Here is a 22,016-nt window from a genome sequence, read left to right as displayed (position 1 = left end):
AGTAGTCCTGTGGTAATGACATGTATGTTACCTTTCTTTCCTTCAAGGAATGTATAAAATACATTCGCATATTAATACAGAGGAGTCGGGGAGTCGGAGTTGGAAGTACAGAAAACTCCGGAGTCGGAACATTTATCTACCGACTCCACAGCCCTGGTTAAACTTTTAGCGTAGCTTAGTGTTAGCACAGTTTTTTAGCGTATTTGGCATAGCGTACTGTTAGCACAGTCTTAGAGTAGTAGGTGCAGTGTAGTATTAGCGTAGTGTTAGTGCAGTTTTAGCATAGTTAGCGTAGTTGTACGCAGATGTAGTCAGCTAACTTAGTTTTACAGGCAGATAAAGCGTAGTTTAGAGAGTGTAGCTTAGCTTAGTTCTAAAGTGAAGGGGCTACAACTCCCAGCATGCTAGAGAGCCAAAGGCCGTTGTAGCAGGATGGAAGTTGTAGTTTTGCAAAAGTAGCAGAGGCACTTGCGCTCTGCTACATTAAAGTAACAGAGGCCATTGGGCTCTGCTACGTTAACGTAGCAGAGGCGAGTACGTCCTTGTACATTAAAGTAGCAGAGGCAGTTGCGCTCTGCTACGTTAATGTAGTTTTCAGCCCTCTGTATAGATGGCTGGATACAGTGATCAGAAGGCCACTTACCCACCTCCGTTCCTGCTCTGTCACTGGACATGTAGCATCGCAGGAAGATGACGGAGCTGGAACGGGGGTGGTAAGTTAGGCTCTTCAGGGGAAGATCCCTCAAAAATGTACCAACCCATTTTTTTGTGTTGTTCTTCTCGTTTCAGATACGGAGGACTACGTCGGATTCGGTGGACTACGACCATGACCTGCATTTTTTCTTTTGTTTTAATAAAATGGTTATCGAGGGCTGTGGGGGAGTGTTTTTCCTAATAAAAATGTTTTAACGTGCGTGCTTTTTTTAAATTATTATTATTTTTATTTATTATTACTTTACAGGCTTAGTAGTGGAAGCCGTCTTGTAGACGGAGTCCATTACTAATTCTGGGCTTAGCGTTAGCCCCAAAAACAGCTTGCGCTAACCCCCAATTATTACTCCGGTACCCACCGCCACAGGGGTACTGGGAAGAGCCGATACCAACAGGCCCAGAGCGCCAAATATGGCGCTCTTGGGCCTAGGCGGTAACAGGCTGGCGTTATTTAGGCTGGGGAGGGCCAGTAGCGATGGTCCTCGCCCACCCTGGTAACGTCAGGCTGTTGCTGTTTGGTTGGTATTTGGCTGAAAATACAAAGACGGGGAACCACACGTTTTATTATTATTATTTTTTTAACAAAAAAACAAACAAACGTGTGGTTCCCCGTCTTTACATTTTCAGCCAAATACCAACCAAACAGCAACAGCCTGACGTTACCAGGGTGGGCGAGGACCATCGCTACTGTCCCTCGCCAGCCTGTTACCGCCTAGGCCCAAGAGTGCCATGGGTCTGTGTGTATCGGCTCTTCCCGGTACCCCTGTGGCGGTGGGTACCGGAGTAATAATTGGGGGTTAGCGCTAGCTGTTTTTGGGGCTAATGCTAAGCCCAGACTTAGTAATGGACTCCGTCTACAAGACGGCTTCCACTACTAAGCCTGTTAAGTAATAATAAAAAAAAGCACACACAAGTTAAAATACTTTTATTAGGAAAAACATTCCCCCACAGCCCTCGTTAACCATTTTATTAAAACAAAAGAAAAAATGCAGGTCATGGTCGTAGTCCACCGAATCCAATGTAGTCCTCCGTATTCACGTATCTGAAACGAGAAGAAAAACACAAAAAAATGGGTTAGTACATTTTTGAGGGATCTTCCCCTGGAGAGCCTAACTTACCACCCTCGTTCCAACTCCGTCATCTTCCTCCGATGCTATAGTCCATTGACGGAGCAGGAACGGAGGTGGGTAAGTGGCCTTCTGATCACTGTATCTAGCCATCTATACAGAGGGCTGAATACTACATTAACGTAGCAGAACACAACTGCCTCTGCCACTTTAAAGTACAAGGACGTACTTGCCTCTGCTACGTTAACGTAGCAGAGCCCAATTGCCTCTGTTACTTTAATGTAGCAGAGTGCAAGTGCCTCTGCTACTTTTGCAAAACTACAACTTCCATCCTGCCCGGACGGCCTTTGGCTCTCTAGGCATGCTGGGAGTTGTAGCCCCTTCACTTTAGAACTAAGCTAAGCTACACTCTCTAAACTATGCTTTATCTGCCTGTAAAACTAAGTTAGCTGACTACACCTGCGTTCAACTATACTAACGCTAGCTATGCTAAAACTTAACTAACACTATGCTAATACTATGCTGCACCTACTACTCTAAGACTGCGCTAACAGTACGCTACGCTAAATACGCAAAAAAACTGCGCTAACACAAAGCTACGCTAAATACGCTAAAACTGCGCTAGCACTAAGCTATGCTAAAACTGCACTAACACTACGCTACGCTAAATACGCTAAACCTGCGCTAACACTAAGCTACGCTAAATATGCTAAAACTGCGCTAACAGTAAGCTACGCTAAATACACTAAAACTGCGCTAACACTAAATATGTTAAAATTGCGCTAACGCTACACTATCTACGCTAAAATTTTGCTAACACTATGCTAACTACACTATACGTGTGTAAAACTACAACTCCCAGCATGCCTGGAAAGCCTTTAGCTGTCTGGGCATGCTGAGAGTTGTGGTCCCTTCAATGTAATATAAGCTAAACTACAACTCCCAGCATGCCTTGTCATGCTGGGAGTTGTAGTCTCTTCAAAACCTATACCCCACCTCCTTTCCCTATTAACCCTAAACTACGCTAAATTAAAACCTACGCTAGGTACACTACACTAATATTTAATCTATGGTAAACCTATGGCTACACTACGCTACCCACTAACTACGCTACGCTAATTTCCACGGCTACGCAAAGAGATAAGCTATTAACGTAAGCCTATGTTCTTCTAAAGTATTTTCCAATAAGCTAAATGTACTACTGCGCATGCGCAGGTTTACGCTACTAACGTAGCCTATGTTAGGTCTACGCTAATAGCGTAGACTCGCGCATGCGTATGGCACTTTTCAGATTGGAAAATACTTACCTAACAGGTATTTTCCAATCTGTGAAAAACGCGAGTCTACGCTAAAACTACTGCGCATGCGCGATATTACTCAATTAGCGTAGCATACGCTAATAGCGTGAAATCGCGCATGCGCATGGCATTTTCCACAGATTGGAAAAAAATTTACATCACCGGGATTAGGACGTCACACAGAGCCACGCATGCGCAACGTGACTTACAAACTGCTGCCTAGGAGAACGCGTAGCTGTGCGTATTGCGCATGTGCTGCGTGGACTCTGGGCCGGGTGTGTCGATCCCGCCGTCTATTGGTTCTGGTTTCCGGTCAGTATGTCGGACGCCTCGGTGGCGGATACCCGCCGTCTAAACTCCAAACCTCAGGATCTAACAGACGCCTACGGTCCGCCCAGCAACTTCCTGGAGATTGACATCTTCAACCCACAGACTGTGGGAGTGGGAAGAAACCGGTATACGGTGTACGAGGTCCGCATGAGGGTGAGTGCTTGAGCTGCAGTATCGCGTCCTGCACCACCCGAGCATACAGCGAACTTATCTGTGTGGGCGTCACTCGGGGTGGTGTCCAGACGTGTGACCCTGGCACATACATCATTTACAGGGCTGCAGACATGTGCCAGGCACCCCTAGAGCTTTGGTGCATTTGTACAGGTCCTTGTTATCCCTAGGGCAGTGTGCCTGAATGTAACCTGTGGCTGTCAGCTTGTCATGTATGTGCCCCTGTGTGCCCTGTCACCTGGTTAGAGGTATGGTCCATATATAAGCATGGCATGCGCCACTTATCTTATCTTATGCTTGGCACATTGTCCAGTGGCTACATAGGAATAGGGTAGTATACATTTTTTACTTCAACATTGGACAATTCTGGATTCAGTATTTACAAAGATTGGGGGAGATTCATTAAAACCTGTGTAAAGGAAACATTGACCATTTGCCCATAGCAACCAATCAGATTACTACTTCCTTTTTTTTTTAAAAGGCCTCTGAAAAATAAGAGATCTGGTTGCTATTGGCAACTGGCCAACTTTCCTCTGCACAGGTCTTGGATCTCCCACACCCACCTGCAAGATACTTCTTATATGGAGGCAGGCATTGGATACCTACTTGGCCTTTTAGCTATGTGTAATTCCTGTTATCGGCGGATGAAAGGCCATTGTGCAAGATGCCTCCATACACAGTGGTTGGTCATAAGCGCTTGGTATATGTCAGAAGCTTTGGACTATGCACACTCGGATAAACTCTGGGCAGAGATTCCCAGAGCGGCCAATGCCGACTGATGCTAAGATCGCACAGACATTGCCGGTCCCCATAGCAGGCAGTGCATTCTACTCGCTATTACATCAAAAGAATAAACATGTTCATTCATTTGCCAGATGTATTTTTGGTGGCAGAGAGCTCCACTGCTGAATTTCCGTTGTGTGCACTATAGAGGTATTCCATTGACAGTGGCACACTGCTGCATCAGGATTTTCAAATGGAATTTCTTTGCTCGGGAATCTTAAAGTGTATTCATGGGCCCTTTAGAATCTGTCAAATTGAAAATACAGTTCAGTCAGCTCTGACAGCTCTCTATATGCACACTTATACAAAGAGAGTTGTCAATCACTGATTATCACTACCCGTGACTACTAAGCCCAGAAGGAGCAGAGGTTTACATAAACTTCAAGTTATCCGGGAACTTTTTGCACAATACTATAGATCAATCTGCTTAGCTCCTTCTGTTCTATAAAATGTCGCCTTCAAATTCTACTGCATTTCCAATGTAACAGATTCCTTTTCAATGGGCACTGTCACTTTTGACACATTGTAGAGACATGTCCAAGTTTGCATAGGTCAGGATCTAAGGGGGGGATTTATCAAAACCTGTCCAGAGGAAAAGTTGCTGAGTTGCCCATAACAACCAATCAGACCGCTTCTTTCATTTTGCAGAGTCCTTTTCAAAAATGAAAGACGCAATCTGGTTGCTATGGGCAACTCAGCAACTTTTCCTCTGGATGGGTTTTGATAAATCCCCCCCCCCCCCCAAGTGTTTAGACCCAGACTGATTGCTAGAATGAGCCAGGGGAGGAGTGAGCTAATGAGATGACTTACATTGTAAGGCTGTGTTCACACGGTCAAAAATGTGCAGAATGTCCAGCGCGAAAAACACGTGCGGATATTTTGCACATTTGACTGTTTGTTGCTAGGACCGTTCAGAAATGCATCTTATAGACGGCAATGCATGTACTTGCAGACTTGGCAGAAAGAATAGACTTGACTCTTCCTTCTGAGGATGTCGGAATCTTAATTTTGCCATGTGAACAGTGCAGAAGGATCCCATTGAAATGTGTGCCGGCATGTTATTGCTGGCACCTGCAGTTTTTGGAATGTCCAGAGATTTTCCATGCGGATATTCCAAAGTGTGAACATAGTCTAAGTCTATGGGATTGTCTTGGTCGGTGCTTGGCAGGCGCTGTATTGAACAGTATTAGCAATCTAATGATATGTGAACAAAAAAAATGTAAACCTAAGTGGTAACATCGTGTGCATAAATGTCCAAACTAGTAAAATAAAACATAAAGAGCATAGGGAATGGTGTAGACATAAAAAAAAGAAAATTGCATATATACCAGAAAAAAATGATTAAAAAGAAAGTGATCAAAAAGTTCCAATAACCCCTTAAGGACTCAGCCCATTTGGGTCTTAAAGGGGTACTCCGCCCCTGGCATCTTATCCCCTATCCAAAGGATAGGGGATAAGATGTTAGATCTCCACGGTCCCGCTGCTGGGGACCCCGGGGATCGCTGCTGCAGCACCCCGCTATCATTACTGCAAATAGCGAGATCGCTCTGCACGTAATGACGGGCAATACAGGGGCCGGAGCATCGTTACGTCATGGCTCCGCCCTTCGTGACGTCACGGCCCGCCCCGTCAATACAAGTCTATGGGAGGGGGCGTGGTGGTCGTCACGCCCCCTGCCATAGACTTGCATTAAGGGGATGGGCCGTGATGTCATGAGGGGCGGAGCCATGACGTAACGCTGCCCCGGCCCCTGTATCGCCTGTCAATACGCACAGAGCGAACTCGCTCTGTGCAGTAATGATGGCGGGGTGCCGCAGTGGGGATCCCCGGGGTCCCCAGCAGCGGGACTGCGGCGATCTAACATCTTATCCCCTATCCTTTGGATAGGGGATAAGATGCCAGGGGAAGGAGTACCCCTTGAAGGACTCTGACAATTTTTATTTTTACATTTTTGTTTTTTCCTCCTCCTTCAAAAAAATCCTAACTCTTTTTTATATTTTCATCCACAGACTAGTATAAGGGCTTGTTTTTTGTGCAACCAGTTGTCCATTGTAATGCCATCACTCACTTTACCATAAAATGTATGGCGCAACCAAAAAAATACTGTTTGTGTGGGGAAATTAAAAAGAAAACTTCAATTTTGGAAGGCTTCTTTTTCACGCCGTACAATTTACATGTAAAAATGACGTGTTCTTTATTCTTTGGGTCAATACGATTAAAATGATACCCATCATTACATACGGTACTTTTCTATTACTGTTGTGCTTAAAAAAAAAATCGCAAACTGTTTAACCAAATTAGTACGTTTAAAATCCCCATATTTTGAAGACCTATAACTTTTTCATTTTTCCATATAAGAGGCAGTATGAGGGCTAATTTTTTGAGCAGTGATCTGCACTTTTTGATACCATATTTTCTTATATAAAACTTTTAATACATTTTTTATTTTTTGGAATAAAATGTGATAAAAAAAACTGCTTTTTTTTTTTTTTTGGACAATTTTTTTATATATTTTTTTTTTCCGTTCACGCCATTCACCGTATGGTATCATTAAATTTTATTTTAATAGTTCGGATACTTACGCACGCGGCGATTCCAAATATGTATATAAAATATATTTTTTTACTTTTTGGCGGTGAAAAAGGGAAAATGGGACAATTTACGTTTTTATTGTGGGAGGGGGTTTTTCACATTTTTTAAAAACTTTTTTTTATTTAACTTTTTTTTACTTTTCTTAATTTAAACTTTCATTCGATTGCTAATACTGTTCAGTTCTATGTATAGAACATAGCACTGATCAGTATTATCGGTCATCTTCTGCTCTGCTCTATCTCAGACCAGAGCAGAAGACCCGTGGAAGGCAGCGGAGGCAGGTGAAGGGGACCTCAGTCTGCCGTTCTGGATGATCTGATCGCCGCGGCAGTGCTTCGGGCAATCCGATCATCCATTTTAGTGACCGCAATGCTGCAAATGCCGTAATCTGTATTGATCACGGTATCTGTGGGGTTTATGGCGGATATGCGCCATTGCCGGCGGACCTGCCGCGCATGACCCGAGCATCGCTTCGATGCTCGCGGTTATATACATAGGACGTAAATGTGCGTTAAGTACCAGCTCACCAGGATGTATATTTACGTCCGGTGTCGTTAAGGGGTTAAGGACCAAGACAATTAGGCCTGTACGCTTCTTAAAGACCAAGCCTGTTTTTTTTTTGTTTTTTTTTCAAATCGGGGATGTCTGACTTTATTAGAGAATAACTCTGGTAACGTTTTGGCAATCATGACCATTTTGACAGTTTTTTTTATTTATTTTGTCACAAGTTGTACTTCATGTTCATAGTAAAAGTAGGCTGATATCATTTTGTATTTTTTTTTTAATACAATGCAAAAAATCATGAAACTTTTTGAAAAAACACAATTTTTTGCTATTTAAACACTAATAGGTTGACTATATTTATGCTTACTGCTTTCAAATGTCTACTTTATTTTGAAAACATAATTTTTTTTAAAATTAACATTTTAAATAATTAGAAGCCTAACAATTTTACTTGAAATTTTGAAAATTTTGGAAATTTAAAAAGTATTGTATATCCTCGAGTATTAGCCGACCCGAATATAAGCCGAGGCCAATAATTTAACCCCCAAAAAACTAGGAAACCTTATTGACTCAAGTATAAGCCTAGGGTGGGAAATCCATCATCCCCCCCCCCCATCATCATCACCCCGTCCCCCCTTTTGTTGTCTACTCACCTCCCCACTTGTTGCTCCAGGGTCCTTCCCTGTTGCCTAGTAGCTGCAGGGACCATCCACATACTGGTGAAGATGGACGGCCCGGACCGACTCACCATTCCCACCGGAATGCGGACGGTCCCTACAGTGAAGATGGTTGGCCCGGCCCACCCCTACCACCACCGGTATGCCTGAAGCAAATTTTTTATTTTTTTTTCGAGTAAATACAGGACATCTTTTATGTGCTATGCAAGGTTTGCAGAAACTTAGAGGTGGTAGAACATAGGACCCCCCCCAAGCCCAAATGACCCCATTTGGGGGTGGGGCGAAGCAGGGGGCGGGGCATTATTTGCATATTGGCAAAATAATTACCGATAATGTCCAAAATTGTGAATATCAGCCGATAATATCGGCCAAACCGATAATCGGGCGATCCCTACTAGTTAGGGTAATCTCAGAAAGTTACTAAATAGAATTTAATTCTCTACCACCTATAAACTTTTTGATACAAAATGCCAACAAATTTGTTTCTACTAATTCCTGAAAAAAGGTGCACGATCTGTTTTTGGTATGAAGCAGTTTTTCTAGTTTCCCTAGAGGAAAGGGGGGAAAAACATAATGGCAAATACAGAACCATCATTAGCTTGAAAAGACTAAACAAGTGGGTGATATACTAAAAGTTCAAAATTAAAGTGGTCAAAACTACTCATGGACCTAGGCAGCACAATGTCTTGGGCCGGCCCAGCCTTTATACGTATTCTTTCTCTCTTCCCCAGAATGTCCATGAAAGGGACGGGGTTATCAGCTGGAGAAAGCATTGCACATACAGCAGCATCCACCTTCAAGTGTAGTTATAAAGTAGAAACCATATTAGCAACAAGAGGAATATCTCCTGAGCAGCTGCACGGATTTTCACCCGGTTACATCAGCATCACCCGCGCTATCTACCTGTATAGTCAGGTTAGTGCAGGCTACCCTGCTATCAGTTTCCCTTTAATCCCTTAAAGGATAGGGGGATAAGTGTCTGATCGCAAGGGGTCTGACCGATGAAACCCCTCCGATCCTCTGCACGGCATCCCGACAGTACCCAGGAAGGGACACACACCCCCTTCATGTATGTCTATGGGAGAACCGGAAATACCAGAGCGCTGGATCTTCGGTTTTCCCATTGAGATACATGGAGGGGATATGTCAGCTGCTGCTTTGTGCAAGGGTCAACATGCCTCCTTTTTTTGGATAGGGGGGATATGTGTTCCAGCACTGTAGTACTTATTTAAGCTCTTAAGGACTCAGCCCATTTATTTTAACATTTTCGTTTTTTCCTCCTCGCCTTCAAAAAATCCTAACTTTTATATTTTCATCCACAGACTAGTATGAGGGCTTGTTTTTTGCGCGACCAGTTGTCCATTGTAATGCCATCACTCACTTTACCATAAAATGTATAGCACAACCCAAAAAAATACTATTTGTGTGGGGAAATTAAAAAGAAAACCGCAATTTTGCAAGTTTTGGAAGGTTTTCGTTTTCACGCTGTACAATTTACGGTAAAAATAACATGTGGTGATTATTCTTTGCGTCAATACAATTAAAATGATACCCATGATAACATACTTTTCTATTACTGTTGCGCTTAAAAAAAAAAAAAAAAAAAATCGCTAACTTTTTACCCAAATTAGTATGTTTAAAATCCCCCTATTTTGAAGACCTATAACTTTGTCATTTTTCCTTGTAAGTGGTGGTATTAGGGCTCATTTTTTTTTCACCATGATCTGTACTTTTTATTGATACCATATTTGCTTATATAAAACGTTTAATGCTCTATAAATTTTATTTTATTAAAATGTTATAAAAAAGCTGCTATTTTGGACTTTTTTTTTAATTTTTATTTTTTTATTCCGTTCATGCTGTTCACCATATGGGATCCTTAACATTTTATTTAAATAGTTTGGATTTTTACGCACGCGGTGATACCATATGTGTATATATATATATATATATATTTTTACACTTTTTGGGGGTGAAAGGGAAAATGGGACAATTAACGTTTTTATTGGGGGAGGGTTTTTAAAAAAAAATGTTTTTTCATTTTTTCTTATTTACATTTATTTTTACACTTTCAAAGTCCCCATAGGGGACTATTTATAGCAATTATTCCATTGCTAATACTGTTCAGTGCTATGCATAGGACATAGCACTGATCAGTATTATTGGTCATCGTCTGCTCGATCACAGACCAGAGCAGAAAACCCGTGGAAGGCAGCGGAAGCCGGTGAGGGGACCTCCATCTGCCATTCTGGTTGATTGGATCGCTGCGGCAGTGCTGCGGGCGATCCGATCATCCATTTTAGTAAATGTACATCCTGGTGCGTTAAGTACCAGCTCACCAGGACGTACATTTACGTCCGGTGTCTTTAAGGGGTTAAGGACACTTTTAGCCTTGAGGACACATCGTTTTTTTTTTTTTTTTTGCATTTGTTTTTCCTTCTCTTAAGAGCCATGCAGTCTTATCCAATCATAGCTCATCTCACACTGAACTTCTCTGGGCCTATGTGTAGCAGAGTGTGGGAGGAAGTTCTCCCCTGTATGGCTTCAGATGATGTCACGCCTGCTGGGTAACGCCCCTTCCCAGTCTGTGAATCTGACTGAGCAAAAAATACAGAGAAATATCAAGGTAGAAAACTAAAAAATAATAAAAAATAAAGGCAGGGGGTGGTTTATCATGATGGGGGCATGAACTGGGAGGATTATAAAATTTAACAAGATCGTGAGAGGTACTCTTTAAGTACCCATAAGGGGCTATTAATGGCAATTATTAGATTGATAGGTACTGTTCAGTACTATGTGTTCCCAAAAAAAGGAAAAATGTCCAGCGCTTGACTCTGGGAACAGGTACTTTATTGAAAAGCCAGGGAGAACAAACAGGTACACGGAGATGTGACGCGTTTCGGCTCGCGTTACCGAGCCTTAGTCATACGCTAGAATCATCTCAAGGATTCTTCTTATATGTGGGTTGGACAGGTGATGCACTCCCAAATTAGGCTGCACCACCTCGCCACACCCCCATGTAATTAGAAATTCCACAGGTGCCACACAGAATTACAACTCCAAAGAAATATAAAAAACATGGGGGACATCAGTCCCCCATGTCGGCAATTGCCGGTCAATTCAGACCGGCAATTTGCTGCGATTCCTGATCAATTGGGACTCTGGTGACCTCAAGCGCAGAACTCTCTGTAAACTCCCGCCTGTGTGAATCTACACTACACAAAATAAAGAGTAAAACACTACATATATACACACCTTTACATTGCGCCCCCCCCCCCCCCCCCCCCAAATAAAAATGAAAAACAGCTATTAACTGTTCAGGCATGCTGGGAGTTTTGCAACAGCTGGAGGCACCCTCTTTGGGAAACACTGCCGTAGGGTATTTTTGGTGGCGAAGGCAATTGTAACCCTTGCATCCAGGTCCGCCCCTATGCAAATCCCTAATTTAGTCCTCAAATGGCGCTCATTTTTTACTTCGGAGCCCTGTCTTATTTCAAGGTATCGGTCAAGGGCCACATATGGGGTATTTTCGGACTCAGGAGAAATTGCTACAAAGTTTGGGGGGCTTTTTCTAATTTTACCCCTTATGAGAAGGAAATGTTGGGGGCTACCCAGTCTGTTAGCATAAAATGTTATATTTTTTTTACACGAACATGCTGGTGTAGCCCATTTTGCTCCTTCCCCTCTGAGCATTGGGGGCCTTGTGCATTTAAAAAGCCCCCATTGTGCCAGAACAGGGGTGCAGTGAGCATTTAAACCCCACAGGTGTCTGACACTGTTTAAACAGTCATCCGTTAAAATGAAAAATTTTATTTTTCATTTGCACAGGCCACTGTTCAAAAGATCTGTCAAATGCCAGTGGGGTGTAAATGCTCACTGCACCCCTTTATAACATTTTGTGATGGGTGTAGTTTCCAAAATGGTGTCACGTGGGGGGGGGGGGGTCCGCCGTTCTGGCACAATGGGGGCTTTGTAAACGCACATGGCCCCCAACTTCAATTCCAGCCAAATTCTCTCTCCAAAAGACCAATGGTGCTCCCTCTGTTCTGAGACCTGTAGTGCGCCAGCAGACCTCTTTACGTCTACATATGGGGTATTTTCTTACTCTGGAGAAATAGGGCCTCACATTTTGTGGCCTTTGTCTCCTTTTACCCCACGTGAAAATGAAAAATTTGGGGTAACACCAGCATTTTAGTCCAACTTTAACCCCTTAACGACGAAGGACGTATATTTACGTCCTGCGCCGGCTCCCACGATATGCCACTGGGTCAAGCAGTGACCCCGCGTCATATCGCGGCGGTCCTGGTGGCCATCAACGGCCAGGACCCGCGGCAAATACAGGACATCACCGATTGTGATTATGCCCTGTATTAACCCTTCAGGCGCGGCGACCTCTTGTGAAATGAAAAAATTGGGGTAGCGCCAACATTTTAGCGTTAATAAAATTATTCATTTTCACGTCCAACTTCAAAGCAAAGCAGTCAAACACCTGTGAGGTGTTAAGGCTCACTATAACCCTTGTTGCTTTTCTTGAGGGGTGCAGTTTCCCAAGTAGCGTGCCATATGGAGTATTTTTTTTTTTTTTTTTTTTTTTTTTTGCTGTTCTGGCACCATGGGAGCTTCCTAAATGCAACATGGCCCCCAAAAACCATGACAGCAAAATTCCCTCTCCAAAATCCCACAGTTGCTCTTTCCCTCTTGAGCCATGTTGTGAGCCCGCAGAGCACTTTGTCAATAAATGAGGTATTTTCATACTCAAGATAAATTGGGTTACAAATTATGGGGGGATTTTTCTTCTTAAACAACTTGTAAAAATGAAAAACATAGGGGCTACAAGAACATGTTAGTGTAAAAAAAAAAAAAATGCAGATTTAGATTTTTCTCCTCCACTTTGCTGCTATTCGTGTGAAACACCTAAAGGGTTAACACATTTTCTGAATGTCATTTTGAATACTTTGAGGGGTGCAGTTTCTATAATGGGTCATTTATTGGGGGGGGGGGGTATTTTTCACAGAAAGGCCCCTCAAATCCACCTCAAACTTAACTGTCTTCTGAAAAATTCAGATTTTAAATTTTTTGTGAAAATTTTGAAAATTCCTGCTATACTTTGAAGCCCTCTTAGGTCTTCAAAATGTAAAAAACATGTCAACTTCATGACGCCAACATAATGTAAACGTATTGTATATGTGAATCAATATATCATTTATTTGGTATGTCCATTTTCCTTACAAGCAGAGAGTTTTAAAGTTAGACATTTTGGAGTTTTTCACAAAGAAATGATGCAAGTATTTACAAAAATTTCTCACTAACATAAAGTAGAATATGTCATGAAAAAATATTCACTGAATCAGAATGATGAGTAAAAGCATCCCAGAGTTATTAAAGAGGTACTCCGGTGAAAACCTTTTTTCTTTTAAATCAACTGGTGGCAGAAAGTTAAACATATTTGTAAATTACTTCTATTAAAAAATCTTAATCCTTCCAGTACTTATTAGCTGCTGAATGCTACAGAGGAAACTCCTTTCTTTTTGGAACACTGATGACATCACGAGCACAGTGCTCTCTGCTGACATCTCTGTCCATTTTAGCAACCATGCATAGCAGATGTATGCTAAGGGCAGCATGGTGGCTCAGTGGTTAGCACTGCTGCCTTGCAGTGCTGGGGACTTGTGTTCAAATCCCACTAAGGACAACAATAAATAAAGTATTATTATTATTATAATAATGTCAGCAGAGAGAACTGTGCTCGTGATGTCATCAGAGAGCATTGCAAAAAGCAACGAATTTCCTCTGTAGTATTCAGCAGCTAATAAGTACAGGACGGATTAAGATTTAATAGAAGTAATTTACAAATATGTTTAAGCCAGTGGCCGGGGAGCCAATGCGCTTGCTCCCGCCTGTCTGATTGACAGGCAGGGAGCGAGTGCAGCCTAACTGAAAAAGGACTGATTGCCGCTCCAAAATCAGTCCTTTTTCAGTGGCCGGTTTTTAAATGTAAATTAAACATTTTTAATGAAGAAAAAAAAATTAAAGTATATTAGAGATGTTGTAGTACATAAGTACTACAACATATCAAAAAATAAAGTTGGTGACAGTGCCCATTTAAGGACGCAGGGTTTTTCGGTTTTTGCACTTTCGTTTTTTCCTCCTCAATACCTAAAAATCCATATGATGGCTTATTTCTTGTTTGCGCCACCAATTCTACTTTACAGTGACATCAGTCATTTTACCCAAAAACCTACAGCGAAAACGAAAAAAAATAATCATTGTGCGACGAAATTGAAGAAAAAACGCCATTTTGTAAATTTTGGGGACTTCCATTTCTATGCAGTACATTTTTCAGTAAAATTGACTCCTGATCTTTATTCTGTAGTTCCATATGATTAAAATGATACCTTACTTATATCGGTTTGATTTTGTCCTACTTCTGGAAAAAATCATAACTACATGCACGGAAATTTATACGTTTAAAATTGTCATATTCTGACCCCTATAACTTAATTTTTCTGCATATGGGGGTGGTATGAGGGCTAATTTTTTGCGCCGTGATCTGTCGTTTTTAGCGGTACCATTTTTATATTGATCGGACTTTTTGATCGCTTTTTATACATTTTTTTCATGATCTGAAAAGCGACCAAAAATACGTCATTGACCGTGCGGTTTAATTAATGATATATTTTTATAGTTCGGACATTTACGTATGCGGCGATACGCCATATGTTTATATTTATTTTTATTTACATGGTGGTTTTTTTTTATTTAATTTTTTTTTCTTATGGGAAAAGGGGGGTGATTTGAACTTTTATTAAGGAAAGGGTTAAATCACATTTACTAACTAATTTTTTTTTACCCTTTTTTTTTTTTTTTTTTTTTGCAGTGTTATAGCTCCCATAGGGGGTTATAACATTGCATACACTGATTGCCACTCAGGCTTGGGGCAATCAATCGCCGAAGGGACACACCGGAGGAAGGTAAGAGGACCTCCGCTCGTGTCCCAGCTGATGGGGACACCACATTTTCACTGCGGTGGTCCAGATCAGCCCGACTGAGCAGCCGGGCAGCTATCACTTTAGTTTTAGACGCGGCGTTCAACTTTGAACGCCGCGTCTAAAGGGTTAATAGCCCGCGGCACCGCGATCGCTGCCGCGCGCTATTATCCCTGGGTCCCGGCTTCAGATACATGCCGGGACCAACCAGATATGATGCAGGGTCACCGCGTGACCCCGCGTTATATCACGGGAGACCCGGCCAAGGACGTATATATACGTCCTTGGTCGTTAAGGGGTTAAACGGCCATATTACAAAAGGTCTTTAAATTTTCATCAGTGACAACATATAAAGTTTTTAGACTTGACAGTGCCCATATAAACATGTTATTTATTATATGGGGAATGTCTGTAAGTGGGCTAGTAACTGGCAGTGATAGGAAACAGAAGGTGGTTATTAATGGTACATAGTCTCTGATTGGGTCACTGTACTGTACTAATTAGAAAAAGGACAGCCTAATAACTGTATAAATATCAGAGTGCAGTTCAGAGATCTCTCTCATGACCCATCCATACCCAGGACTGTATAACAAGAGGACATCCTAAATAAATCCTAATAAAAGAAAACCAATATGGATGAACAAAAATGTTAAGGGGGCAATAAATGACAAAAATAAAGCATTTAAATTACTAAAACAGGACAGCAGTGAAGAAGCATTAAAAAGCTATAGAGAAAAATTTAAAATATGTAAAAAAACAGCTAAAAATCGCAAAAATAGAGACAGACTCATTGCCAAAGAGAGTAAAACTAACCCCAAAATGTTCTTTAACTATATAAATAGCAAAAAGATCAAAAATAAAAGTGTGGGCCCTGACGGGGATCAGGAAAAAGCAAATATATTAAACAAATTCTTCTCCACTGTATTCAGAGGAAAATGAAAATGCCAGGTGAAATACAGTGTGATAAGGTAAACTCCCCGGTACAGGTCACCTGTCTAACCCAGGAAGAAGTACAGTGCCGCCTACAAAAAATCAAAATAGAGAAATCACCAGGTCCCGATGGCATTCACCCCCGTATTCTGAAGGAATTAAGTAATGTAATAAACAGACCCTATTTTTAATATTCAGGGACTCTATAGTAGAGATTGACCGATTATCGGTTTGGCCAATATTATCAGCTGATATTCACTATTTTGGACGTTATCGGTATCTTCAATTACCACCACCGCACCGCCCCTGCCAGAGACCGCCGCTGCCCCATTGCCTCCCCCATCCCCGGTTTTATAATTGCCTGTTCCCGGGGCCAGGGGTCCGCGCTACCTCTGGCTCCTGTGGCGTCCTGCATTACGCTGCGCAATGATGAGTGACGTCCTCAATGCGGCACAGTGACAGCTCAGGAGGACGCCGCCGGAGTCAGAAGTTGTGCGGGCCCCGGGAACAGGTAACTATAAAACCCGGAATGGGGGAGGCAATGGGGCAGCGGCAGTGGCAGACTCTGGCCGGGGTGGTGGAGGGGCCTTGGCGGTGTTGGGACTCGGGAGGACACCAGGACAGGCAGGGGGAGGGAAGTGGTGGCGGCGGTGGTCTCTGGCACCGTAAAAACTGCTGCAGTTAATTGATTTAAGGCGCCCGCTTTCAATCAATGATCTGCAGCAGTGTTGCCGGGGGGGGGGGGGCTGGGAAGAAATAGCCGATAACTTATACCAGAATATCTGTATAAGTTATCGGCTAACCTCCACAGAGTATCGGTATCGGCCCTAAAAAAAAACGATATCAGTCGATCCCTACTCTATCGTATCAGTGACTGTTCCCCAGGACTGGCGCAAGGCAAATGTGGTACCAATATTTAAAAAGGGTTTAAAAGGTGACCCCCGGGAATTGTAGACCTGTTTGTTTAACCTCAGTTGTATGTAAATTGTTTGAGGGTTTTCTAAGGGATGCAATTCTGGAGTATCTTAATAAAAATAAATGTATGACCCCATATCAGCATGGCTTTATGAGGGATTGGTTCTGTCAAACTAACCTGATCAGCTTTTATGAGGAGGTTAGCTCCAGACTGGACCAGGGGCAATCGCTGGATGTCCTATTTTTCCAAAGCATTTGATACAGTGCAACATAAAAGGTTGGTGCATAAATGAGAAGGATGGGGCTGGGGGAGAATGTGTACAAGTGGGTAAGTAACTGGCTCAATAATAGGAAACAGAGGGTAGTTATTAATGGTACTTATTCTCATTGGGTGACTGTTACTAGTGGGGTACCACAGGGGTCAGTCTTGGGTCCTGTTCTATTTAATATATTTATTAATGACCTTGTAGAGGGGTTGAATAGTAAAGTAGCAGATGATACTAAACTCTGTAAAATGGTAAACACTATAGAGGACAGTGCACTATTACAAATGGATCTGGATAGGTTGGAGGTTTGGGCTGGGAAGTGCACGATGAGGTTTAACACTGATAAATGTAAGGTAATGCCCATGGGGAAGAAAAATCCGGGCTGGGATTATGTTTTAAATGGGAGAACACTTGGGACGACTGACATAGAAAAGGATTTAGGAGTCTTAGTTACCGTATTTATCGGGGTATACCACGCACCGGCCTATAACATGCACCCTCATTTTACCAAGGATATTTGGGTAAAAAAGTTTTTTTACCCAAATATCCTTGATAAAATGAGGGTGCATGTGTGTGCATGCGTATACCCCGATACACCCCCAGGAAAGGCAGGGGGAGAGGGGCCGTCGCTCCCGCTTCTCTCCCCCTGCCTGTCCTGGGGTCTAGAGCCCTGCTGCCGGCCCTTCTCTCCCCCTGGCTATCGGTGCCGATAGCCAGGTTGAGAGAAGGGGCAGCGGCATCCATTGCCGGTGCCGCTGCCCTGATGTTGCCTCCCCCATCCCCGGTTGTATAATTACCTGTTGCCGGGGTCGGGTCCGCGCTGCTTGTGGCGGTGGCGGTCTCTGCACCTGCAAAGCCGCTGCAGTTCATTGATTTAAAGCGTCCGCTTTAAATGATTCAATCTTATTATGGAGAGGGTTAAATCACATTAAGATAATTTTTTTTTTTTTTTTTTTTTTTTTATTACACTATTTTTTAGGCCCCTTAGGAGACTATTAAATGCAATCATTAGATTGCATACACTGAACAATGCAATGCCATAGCATAGCATTGTTCAGTATTATCGGTACTCCATCACTCCAGCCTGTGGAGGCTGACTGGAGCCTTGGAGAACAGATCGGATGGCAAGGAGACTTTCCTCTCAGCTGATCGGGACAGCATGATTTTACCGCGGTGGTCCAGATCAACGCTGCTGAGTGTTTTTTATTTATTTTTATTTTTTTAGATGCCAGGATCAATTTTGCTCGCGGCGTCTAAGGTGTTAATGACAGGTATCACAGAGATCGGTGATGACTGGCATTAGACATGGGTACATTGTTCATTATACAAGGGGAGCAGGTGCAGGGCGTACATTTAATGGTGGCCACTGTAATGCCTATTCATGTGAGGTCTGGCAGAATACAGGGGCCACCACTTTAATACCCCAATGGCAGTGGAAATGGAAGTTCTGAATGAAGTCAGTGCTGATTGGAGCAGTAGGATGTGTGTGTGCGGCTCAGATGCCCATACACAGACGCTGAGGAAGGCCTAAACAAGAATATGCATGGTCAGTTTACCAGTCAATTATACAGAATTATCTGAAGCTGTCACTGCAAAGTTTAAAAGGTCACAGGGGATGCTGGCTGGCTATCTGCAGAAGTCCGAGCCATGTCAGACTCAATGGGGGAGATTTATTAAAACCTGTGTAGAGGATGAGTGGTGCAGTCACCCATAGCAACCAATCAGATTGCTTCTTGTTCACAAGCTTCTTAAAAATTCTGATTCGTTGCTATGAGCAACTGCACCACTCTTCACAGGTTTTGATAAATCTCCCCCTGTATGTACAGAACTTTACACAGGATACAAATCTTCATAGAGTTTTGAAGAAACATCTACCATCATTTACCCTTCCCTTAAATTAACCTCTCCCTGGTAACAAGGATATGAAGGAGGATTATGAAATGATCAGAATCAGGGACTGTTCTATAAATGTAGGTCATACTACAGTATACTGCTCTAAGCATCCTCCTTTACAGAACCGCCTCCTGTGCTATGAAGCTATGTACTACCATACAATATGAAGTATACAAGCATGGCTACCATGGAGCACTAATAACAAACTATAAGCCCTGCACTACCAAAAACATGCCACCAAATGAATGAATTATGTGGAAGAGGTTACATTTGTCCATCTCTTTACACCCTTACACAGTTTCTGGTTGACAGGCACCTCTTGTTCTTGTTCAAGATTAGATTCAGGCTGATTATTCCTTGTCTCCCTACAACAGTGATCTCCAAACTGTGAACCTCCAGCAGTTGCAAAACTTCAACTTTCAGCATGCCCAGACAGCCAGCTTGGCTTAGTGCCTAGGGCAGTGGAAATTTGAAATACATCCTTGCCTATATTAAATATAGGATGTAACTCAGTCAGGAGTAACATCTGGTTTACTCCAGAGATCGGCACTCACTATTCTGCTGGTTGGGTTACTGTGTACAATAATTTTACTTTTCCTGTACTGATCCTGAGTTAAATCCTGTATAAGGGTGGGGGTCACATGCCATATTTTGCTGCGTATTTCCTGCTGTATATTTAGTGGTGAGACAAAAGTGAAGTACTACAGCTGCACGCTTCACACGCCTAATGTAATGTTTGGAGGGGGTTTTCAGCACTGGGACCCTTACCAATGTATATGACATGCCTGTGCAATGTGTCAAGTTAAAGGGGTTATCCAGGAAAAAACTTTTTTTTTTTTTTTTTTTTTTTTTTTTTTATATATCAACAGGCTCCAGAAAGTTAAACAGATTTGTAAATTACTTCTATTAAAAAATCTTAATCCTTTCAGTACTTATGAGTAGGGACGACCGATTATCGGTTTGGCCGATATTATTGGCCGATAATCACGATTTTTGGCATTATCATTATCGGCAATTACCTTGCCGATAAGCCAATAATGCGCCGCACCGCGGCCGCCCCCCGGCCCGCCGCACCACGTCTCACCCCCCCCACCGCACCGCCCCACCCGGCCCGATTGCCTCCCCCATCCCCGGTTTTATAACTACCTGTTCCCGGGGCCTGGGGTCCACGCTACTTCTGGCTCCTGCTGCGTCCTGCGTTGCGCTGTGCGCCATGACGAGTGACGTAACGTCACCGTCAGTGCGCACAGTGACAGGTCAGGAGGACGCCACCGGAGCCAGATGTAGAGTGGACCCCGGGAACAGGTAATTATAATGGGGCAAGGGGGTTCGACGCGGTGCGGGGGGTTGCGGAGCGATGCAGCGGTCGGGGGGGGCGCGGTGGTGGTGATAGGACTCGGGACCCCCGGACAGGCAGAGGAGCGGGCGGCGGTGGTCTATGGCACCGCAAAAGTCACTGCAGTTCATTGATTTAAAGCACCCGCTTTAAATCAATGATCTGCAGCGGTGTCTCGGGGGTTAAATAGCCGATAGCTTATACCGGAATATCGGTATAAGCTATCGGCCCTAACCTCCACCGATTATCGGTATCGGTCCTAAAAAAAACCATATCGGTCGATCCCTGCTTATGAGTTGCTGACGTTGAGTTGTTCTTTTCTGTCTAAGTGCTCTCGGATGACACGTGTCTCGGGAACCGCCCAGTTTAGAAGCAAATCCCCATAGCAAACCTCTTATAGTCTGTGCAGTTCCCGAGACAAGCAGAGATGTCAGCAGAGAGCACTGTTGCCAGACAGAAGACAACTCCATTTCAGCAGCTGATAACTATTGAAAGGATTAAGATTTTTTAATAGAAGTAATTTACAAATCTGTTTAACTTTCTGGAGCCAGTTGCTATAAGAAAAAGTTTTTTTCCTGGAATACCCCTTTAAAGGAGTATTTCGGGATGGTGTATTTTTTTTTTCTTGCCCAGAAGGTTGCCTGTTAGAAAAAACAAAGTGGACTTACCTACTGTTCTACCTTCGGTATCTCGCTCCTGTCCTCTGCATCAATCCGCTTTCTTTTTGTGGTCGACGCGTCACACTGTGGCTCAGCTAATTGCAGCCAGTGATTGGCTGAGTAGCAGTGTGACGTACTCAGCACAGGTACGAGGAAGATCATTGAATCTGGGGCTCAATATGTCACACTGACGGTTAGCCTATCACTGGCCGAGGCAGAATTATGCTGCAGTTGGAGATTAGTAGAGCTGCAGTGTGATGCTTCAACCACATTAGGCAGGAAGAGGATTGCTGCGGAGGATGGGAGCGCTATACGGGAGGCATCAGGGGTGCACAAGTAGGTAAGTTTAGTTAGTTTTTTTTTCTGTTTTTTAAACCATTCTGGACAAGTTTAAAAAAAATATATATATAATAATAATAATAATAATAAACAGCAGTACTCCTTTTATTTAAGTGTCTTTAAGTCTTTTTAACAGAGCCTGAAACAGGTAAGCCACTTCTACTTGTGCGTAACATGATCGGGAGTCGAATTAACCAAGCTGACAACCTCATTGATCATTATAATGCGTCCTAGACACTCAATCAAATTGGGTCTTATGTACTTAATCTGCATGTATAAAAGTTCCTTTTGATACATTTGGATCTGTAGTTGTTTCCACATTAATGTATTACTATTTATTAATTTGTTACTAGACAAATCTCCCCATCTTCAAACTGAAGGACTCCACTGTTAGAAGGCGGTACAGCGACTTTGAGTGGTTGAAAAATGAACTGGAGAGAGATAGTAAGGTAGGCAATACACTTGGGTAGAACATTCAAGAAAATGGCTGTCAAAGTGATGTGCCCATAGATCCTCGCACTCCTAGCATATACCAGGGCTGGTATGCATCATCATTGGC

General features: G+C 42.9%; 1 protein-coding gene across 2 annotated transcripts in view; it reads left to right on the top strand.

Annotated features, from left to right (window-relative positions):
- Positions 1-3,259: 3,259 nt before the first annotated feature.
- SNX12 (sorting nexin 12) overlaps positions 3,260-22,016 on the top strand; it is a 44,466-nt gene continuing 25,709 nt past the window's right edge. Inside the window, exons 1-2 of one of the 2 annotated variants that reach the window (XM_056537885.1) lie at positions 3,268-3,559; positions 21,811-21,906. In XM_056537885.1, the coding sequence (XP_056393860.1) occupies positions 3,395-3,559; positions 21,811-21,906 (261 nt within the window). In that variant the 5' untranslated portion in view covers positions 3,268-3,394. Of the gene's footprint in view, positions 3,560-21,810; positions 21,907-22,016 lie in introns of both variants that reach the window. The other variant, XM_056537886.1, reaches the window with a different exon arrangement.

The sequence above is a fragment of the Hyla sarda genome, chromosome 9, assembly GCF_029499605.1.
Source record: "Hyla sarda isolate aHylSar1 chromosome 9, aHylSar1.hap1, whole genome shotgun sequence".
NCBI classification, from domain to species: Eukaryota; Metazoa; Chordata; class Amphibia; order Anura; family Hylidae; genus Hyla; species Hyla sarda.
This window is presented reverse-complemented; position numbering and strand designations above follow the sequence as displayed.